At 49.9% G+C, this 7,593-nt stretch overlaps 1 protein-coding gene across 1 annotated transcript in view; it reads left to right on the top strand.

The window, feature by feature from the left end:
* Znf423 (zinc finger protein 423) overlaps positions 1-7,593 on the top strand; it is a 304,962-nt gene continuing 297,369 nt past the window's right edge. The window contains exon 1 of the mRNA XM_031340750.1: positions 1-380. Coding sequence (XP_031196610.1) covers positions 341-380 — 40 coding nt within the window. The 5' untranslated portion in view covers positions 1-340. The remainder of the gene's footprint in view (positions 381-7,593) is intronic.

Genomic DNA, 7,593 nt, shown 5'->3' with positions numbered 1-7,593 from the left:
TGCATAACTCGGCTCGGCCGAGTGGCCTCCGGACTCCCCGCGCCGCTGGGACCGCCGCTGGGACCCGGATCCCCCGGCTGCCGCATTGCAACAGGAAGGGCCCCGGCGCGCCCCCCGGGCCTCCCCCAGTCCCCCAGCGGCCTGGGCCGGCCAGGGCTGCCCCCAACAGAGAGGCTGCCTGGGACCTGCGGTCCGTTCCTTACGGCCGCCGACCCGGCTGCAAAAAACAAAGTTTCCGAGAGGCAGGCGGAGGAGAAGGGGGAGAAGGGCTGCCCGGAGCGGCGGGGGGCGGTGCGGGGAGCCGGCCGCGGACGGCGACGGAGCGCCCGGAGCCCCGGACATGTCCAGGCGGAAGCAGGCGAAGCCGCGATCGGTGAAAGGTGAGCGAGCGAGGCCCGGCAGAGGCGCGAGCAAGCGAGGAGGGAGGGAGCGAGCGAGCGAGGGAGGAGGGACCGGCGGGCGGGCGGGCGGGCGGGCGGGCGGCCGGGGACCGCGCGAGCGAGCGAGCGCCGAGAGGAGGAGGCGGAGGGAGGCGGAGGCGGAGGCGGAGGCGGAGGCCGCGAGCAGGAGGCGCCGGCGGCGGGGGCAGGACGCACACCCTGCCCGCCGACCCGCTCCCGGGCCGGCGCCGGCACTCGCCCGGACCCGGGCCGGGGGGCTCAGTAGAGGGGCCCTCGCAGCTTCTAGCGCGCCGGCCCCCGGCCCGCGTGGCCAATCAAGGGGTGCGGGCCGACTTGGCGGGGATTGCGAATCTCGGCGGCAGCATGAGGAAGAGGCGGCGAGGACCGATGCCCCAGAGGCTGGCCCCGAGGCGCCTTGGTTGGTCCCGGGCCTCGCTTGCGTTCACCGGTGCCCTCCTGGTCACTCGGGGACGCGGAGAGAGAGCAAGCCGGGCGCCTCCTCCTCGCCCCGGGCCCAGGCCGAGCTCCCGACCCGGGCCCCCGCACTTCCTGCCGGCTCCACCGAGGCCAGCTGGGCAGGGAGCCTCGCCAGGAGTTCATTGTCTGTGCCGCGCCGGCGGGATGCTGGTCCCCAGGGGAGCGCAGCCGCTGCTGTGAGCGCCCCTCGGAGCGGGGCGTCCGATACCACTCCGGGCAGCCGCGCCGCGGGCACCCAGGCTGTCTTCCGTACTGACTCCCCAGGGTGCGCACGTTTGTGAGGAGCTATAGATAGCCCAGTACACACATCTCCTTGCTTTCTAATTCCTCGGAGAGCCCAGGTTTGAAGGGACCCCTGGAGAGCAGATGCTTCAGGGAGAAGCTGCGCGAGGGCCTCCAGTTCCTCCCTGTCCCCCTTTCCCTCCCCAGCTTGCTTCTGCAGACATGGCCTGCTGCTTTGTACCCAGTACAGCCCCTGTCTGGGCGCGTTGAGAGATAGATTAGATGATACAGGAGCAGGAGAGTAGCCGTGGTGCCTGAAGTCCTGAGGCCCTTGTCCTGGTCGACTCTCCTGATAACCTCTGGCCACAGCCCAGCTCTGCTCTGAAAAGTTCATTTCCTGAGGCCTGCGCGGGAAGGCGTTGGGGCCGGCTCCCTTCCTGCCAGTCTTGCTCCTGGTTGGAATAGCTGGTGCTGAATCTGCACCACGTGGGTTCCCAGACACTTGGCTTCTACTTCCTTCTAAAGGAGAGTCAGGGACACCTGGCACCACGGAGACCCTCCCTGTGGTCTACACTCTCAGCGCCGGCTCCTTTCTTTCATTGAGAGAAGTTGTGGCAGCTGAGCTCCCCATCCAGTTTCCCAATCTGGAGCAGTCTGACTTGTTCTACAGAACTGGAGGTTCCAGAGGGTTCTGATTGTGGGACAAAGAGGCCAGAAGAGAAGACTCCCAGAAGACGACTGGGAAGAGGGGAATGGAAAGAAGAGCTTTGCAGATTGATATAATGTTTGATTTCTTTCCTTGGCTAACTACCCAGTTCTTGGAGAGGCACATTGAGTGGCCCTGACAAAAAGTAGAATTGGAATTATCGGTGGGGAAAGCAGTTTTGAGGCAGTTGATTTTGAGTTAAGCCTATGTGTAAAAGCAGATTTTGTGTGTGTGTGTGTGTGTGTGTGTGTGTGTGTGTGTGTGGTGCTTGTTCACCTTAAACCCAGTCTGTGTCTCCAAAATTCTCATGAAGGCAAGCCATAGAAAGCAAAGGTAGGGCAGATCACAGCAAACAGATGGGTGGGTGTTACAAAACTGCCTGAACCAAATTCTAAAAACACTCCATGGATCACAGAGAAAGACTAGAATTGAGTTCCAGCCTTTCATGAAATGAGCCTTGGAATGATTTTTAATGAGTGTCCATCCCTAAATATATGTATTTGTATGTAGCAGGCAACTCCAGCAGTGACAGCCCAGTGGCAGGCAGACTAGCAGAGGTGTTTTGAGAAGTTCTGGAACAGCAGCCACACATTACTTTTCCATCCTTGGGTCTGAAGGACCCTTGCTGCCCTCCTGACTCTCCCTAGGGTCCTTTTCTCTCAGTGTTTTGCCTTTTAGTGCCTTTACTGAGGTGAATAAGGTGGAGATGTGAATGACCACGAATCAAGAACGGGGAATTAAGAGAGGAGATAATTTGAATAGATAAGAATTACAATAGGTGAAAGATTTATTGCTTCTCAAGAACGGCCCCCTTTCTCTCCAGCACTGTTCCAAAGCCAGAGCTGAAGTGTGGACTGTTCCCGGGTTTGAAAGGACAAGGTCTTCACCTTTAAAGATGCTTGAAGGTGCTTCATAAGGAACTGCGGCTGCCTTTAACATTGTGTTTATTTTACTTTAACTCTACTGCTGTGTGTCAGAGCTGATGGAGAGGCATTGTGGACCTCCCCCAGCCTGGAGTATTCTGCTGTGAAAGTCGCTTGACCGTAATTTGTAATTGATCTCGGAAATATGAAAGCCCATAGCAGGAAGGAAAGACAGAAAATGTAACAATTTTGAATGAATGCTCGGAAAGTGTGATTTGAAAGCTAGGGTACTGCAGCTTTGAAAATCAAACAGGCCCCAGGGGTCACTTCCCACTCTGGACACAACCTCCCTCTGGAGTGGGGTCACTTGTCCCCTCAGGATGTTTGTCCTTCTTTGGAAAGCTCAGCTCTATAGGGAGGATGCCCAGCAAATAGGCAATGGGGTGGGGGTTTCAAGGCAGGAGGGCAGGGAGTGAGAGGGCTGTTTTTCAAAAGCCTTGTGATTTTGTTAAAAAAAAAAAAAAATCAACCCTCCAGTCCACCCAAATTCATAAATGTTACAAAAGTCACGTTTTCTGACCGATTTTCCTTTTTCTTTTTGTATGCCTGTCCTGGTGGTGTGGCAGTTGCAACAATTTGTTTCCTTTGATGATTTTGGCCTCATTCCCTAGGCTGTTGTCATCTTGCTCACTGATGCTATTTTGGCTGAGAATACCAGGTAGTTTTGTAGCGTTCACCAGCAGGTCTCTCTGTCTTTCCACTTTGAGGAGATCTGTCCTCCTTAGGCTGCATGCGAACCCTCTTCACTCCTGTAGAAAATGAATAGCCCCTCTCCCCAGCCTTAGTTACAAACTTTTAAATAATTTGTACTATGGTTGATTTTTCTCTATTTTAGCAACTGTCCATTAGCCAATTACAGTTCTTAATATTAATTAGCACTTCAGTTGTGTCCATGTACCCTACCCCGACCCCCCCACCATCCAAAATGACCACTTGTGACTTCTGAACTGTCGTCCCTTTCTTTGTCTTCCCTTGACAGCCTGAGCACCTCAGAAGTCCATCTTATAAATTTGGTGGTCTAGGGACTTGAGAGCGGTGTGGTTCACCATTGTGCCTGTTTCCATGGAAATAATTGAGGTGTAATAAGTAGAGGCATTCTGAGGTTACAGGTTTCTTGATTCAGCAGAGACCACACACAAGTGTAAATGGTTGAGATTTGTTTGGCTAAATGTACATGGTCTTGCAGGAAGGGCAAGACAAATCCTTTGTAGATTCCTTAGATTTCTCTAGGTTCGGGTAGATGACATTCAAATCCTAATATTCAATTCCTTCCACACCAATTAAATTACTGATCCCCAGCTTTAGGAAGACCTGTTTCAGTCTAGAAAATATCCTTTATGTCTAGTAATTGCTGTTTAGGTTCCTACACCTGTTTCCTTGCAAAAACTCAATAAGCAATAAAATAACCATGTGCCTCTGGCAGGAGAATCTTGCTAAATGTTTAACTGTGAGGTGTCTAGTGTGCAAAATGCCGGTGACTTTCCAGTCATAAAGCGATTCAGTAGAACCAGCCAGCCCTGGCAATGCTGTGGCACGTTAACAGAGGAGGAGGGGGACCACAGGAGGAGGAAACTGGAGCACATCATCTTTAGAGTGCAGCCTTCCTAGCCGGAGACAGAAAGGCTGGAGATCTGGTTCAGTCAAATAGAAAGTTGCAACAATTGTTATATCGGTAGCCAGCTCTTAAGCTGGTGGCTGTGGAATTCTTCCCCTGATGTTGGATTTAATAGTCTGGCAATTAGATGCATTGATTTCTCTTAACTGTTCATTTGGATGTGTAAACGAAAGGAGTCCACCACTGAGGCTGCTGTTCAGGCTTGCTGCCTGGCTCCGAGGGACCATTGCTTTAGGTGGTGGTGGTGGGGAATGAGTTCTCAAGGCAGCAACAGGATGGCTTCTCCTTTTAAAATCTCTATCATCTTGCAACAAAATGAAGAGCACCTGTTGTTTCAATACTCAATAGGTAGACCAAAGGTGTCCACTTTTTTTTTTTTTTTCTTTTTGGTCTGAAAATGAAAGCACCCTTGTCTGCCAGAGATGCTTCTGGCATAACATCTGTCTCCGAGTTATCAGGCTCAAGTGCATACTTTTGCTACATTGTCTATTAGGCATCAGAGGGGCCAGGCACACCACCTTGAGCTCTTCTGGTCTAGAGGACCCATTTCCCTCCCCTCCCACTATCACAATTGTCCAAGGCCTGTGTAGGCGTGCACCCTCTAAGGGTCAAGAGCACCCTCGTGTACTCTCGGGTGGGCTGGTGGCTAAGTGGGTTAGTTTGGGAAGGGAGTAGATAAAAAGGTCTCATGAACATTAGCCCTGTTCACTTGCTGCTTTTGGATCTGCAACTTTGTGTGCCACCACCTGCAGATGTGCAGGCATTCAAACTGTCATAGAAATGGAACTGAAGGTGGATAGGTTTCTTTATGGCTTGATCCTTTTGCCAAGGTGAGTGAGTATGTTCACAAACTCACCTTATATACATCCCGTACACAACAACCCTGGCATTTGGCGCAAGACTATTATTGCTCTTATGTCTTGAAAACATTTGCCGTTAGGATTCCTTCAGACGTGTGGGTCTAGCGGACCTTGGAGACTTACTTGGGTGCCCTATTACTATGGGTAGTTGGGAAAATTATAATAGGTTGTTTGCTGGCAAATTTGACAATTTCTTCAAATACCTATCTGATGGCAAGGTCGTTCATTATATGCATAGAGTACTTAACTAGCTTTGTACCCAAAAGGGCCTGACAAAGCCTGGGTTGGTTCTATCTTCATTGAAGTTTCTAAGCCTGCTGTGGGCTCCAGGAAGGGGGAAATGAGTGGGAGAGATGGGAATGAAAACTTCTAATTCCTAGCTTACCTGGCAGGGTCTGGGACAGCCAACGATTGGGGTTGTACACTCAGTAAATAAAAATACTTTCCCTCTTTCAAGGATGCCAATTAGCTGATTGCTCCTCATGGCTGTCTTTAAAGAGAATGGTGCTTTACCTATCTTCTCGTACAAAGGTTTGATTTTTTAATGTCTTGTGAAAAGGATTCTCTTTGTCTTGATTGATGTCAGGAATAAAAGCATGATGGTAATATCCCTCTGAAAGCTATTGTATTGTCAGCCCTGGCTGACAGCGGGAGGGCCTCCCAGCGTTATAGATTAGCACTGTGAAAACACTGACATTTTCTTTGTTACACTGCTGTTGTTCTTCCTGCAAAGTCAATTACACAATGTCAGCTCAGTTACTGAGTTGACTTTGGAAGTAGCAATGGTTTTCATTCTCGTCTTAAAGATATAATTTTCCTTTGTTTTATTATTTATTTATTTATTTATTTAAAACCCACCTTCCTCCATGGTTACTTCCCCTCACTTATGCCTCTGCCCCCCACCCCCCAACCCCAGAGGAGCCTCTCTTTAGCTAGACATACACTCTGGTTTCATTTGTGGCAAGTCACAGTCAAAGACTGCTACATGATTATTTTGGAATTCTGCTCATTCATATTTTCCTGGCTTCTTATTGATACAGTAGCAACCAAAATACATAAAGAGCCCCTAACAAATGAGATTAAAGTGTTGATAATCTCTTATCAAGTGGGTTGTTTTCTGGATGGGGGGGGTCATTGAACTTGGCAAAATTTTCTCCTTTTTCTTTTTGTTCTGAGACTGTAGCTAAAGCTTAGTTCTTGGATCCATGGGACTCTGGCAAAAAGTTTTATTTAATTACTTTTTTTTGACAGGGTCTCTCTACATAGCCCTGGATATCCTGGAACTCACTATGTAGACCAGGCTAGCATCAAACTCACAGATATCAGCCTGCCTTTGCCTCTAGAGTGCTGGGATTAAAGCTGTATGTCACCACATCTGACACTAATAGAATTATTTTGAAGACAGGATCTTGCTGTGTAGCCTAGGTTGGCCTTTTGATTTATTTAGCTTTCTAAATACGGAGATTATAGGTTTCTACCACTACTCCTGGCTGACAAACACTTTTTCTGTTAATCAGTATCTGTGAGGTTTGGATGTTGGAGGCTGGGGCTCTTGAGTTTGGATCACATAGTGTCAGAGTAGAGGGGTCTCAGTAGGAGAATCATGCACCCCACACACACACACACACCATAAAAGGGCACATTGTATTTGGAGTCTCATGACTTGGCCCCAGCCGTTTTGTTTCTGGATACTGGAGAAATTAGTATCTCTATTGTAGTGCCAAAATCTTTCGGAGAAGGAGGAAGGCCTTGGTGTGGCTTTTTGCAGTGTTCTTCCACATCACCATCTCTGTTCTTCCCCCTCAGTTCCCTAATCTGGTCTTGAGAGAGGCAGACACACCTGCGTGCAGAGGCTTGTAGGAGTGTTGTCCCACTGTTGCCTGGCTGAGGTCCTCTTGTGAGGAACCGCCCTCATCCTGGACTCCAGATGACTGGGAGATCCATCAGGAAAGTCTGTCTGTCCTAGGATTCTCATTGTGGACCCCCGAAGTTGTTAGGAACCACCAGACAAGAGCCAGTATTCAACAGCAATTTGTCAGGACTAATTTTGTTTTTCTCCAATAATTGAAAATTAATGTCTTGAAGTGAAAGCAGATGTTCGTGTCATCTTCTGAATTGGGATATAAAATGGGGCTCTGTGGATGTGCTCACTAATTTAACAGCCACTTTTCTCTCCTAGATAATGGGGGTACTGGGGCTGATATCACTTAAGGGCCAGGGACTAGCTGAGAGACAGAGAGAGAGAGAGAGAGAGAAAGAGAGAGAGAGAGAGAGAGAGAGAGAGAGAGAGACAGAGAGACAGAGAGGCAGAGAGAGGCAGAGAGAGGCAGAGAGAGGCAGAGAGAGACAGAGAGAGAGAGAGAGAGAGAGAGAGAGAGAGAGAGAGAGA

This window comes from Mastomys coucha, unplaced genomic scaffold (assembly GCF_008632895.1).
Source record: "Mastomys coucha isolate ucsf_1 unplaced genomic scaffold, UCSF_Mcou_1 pScaffold22, whole genome shotgun sequence".
NCBI lineage: Eukaryota > Metazoa > Chordata > Mammalia > Rodentia > Muridae > Mastomys > Mastomys coucha.
This window is presented reverse-complemented; position numbering and strand designations above follow the sequence as displayed.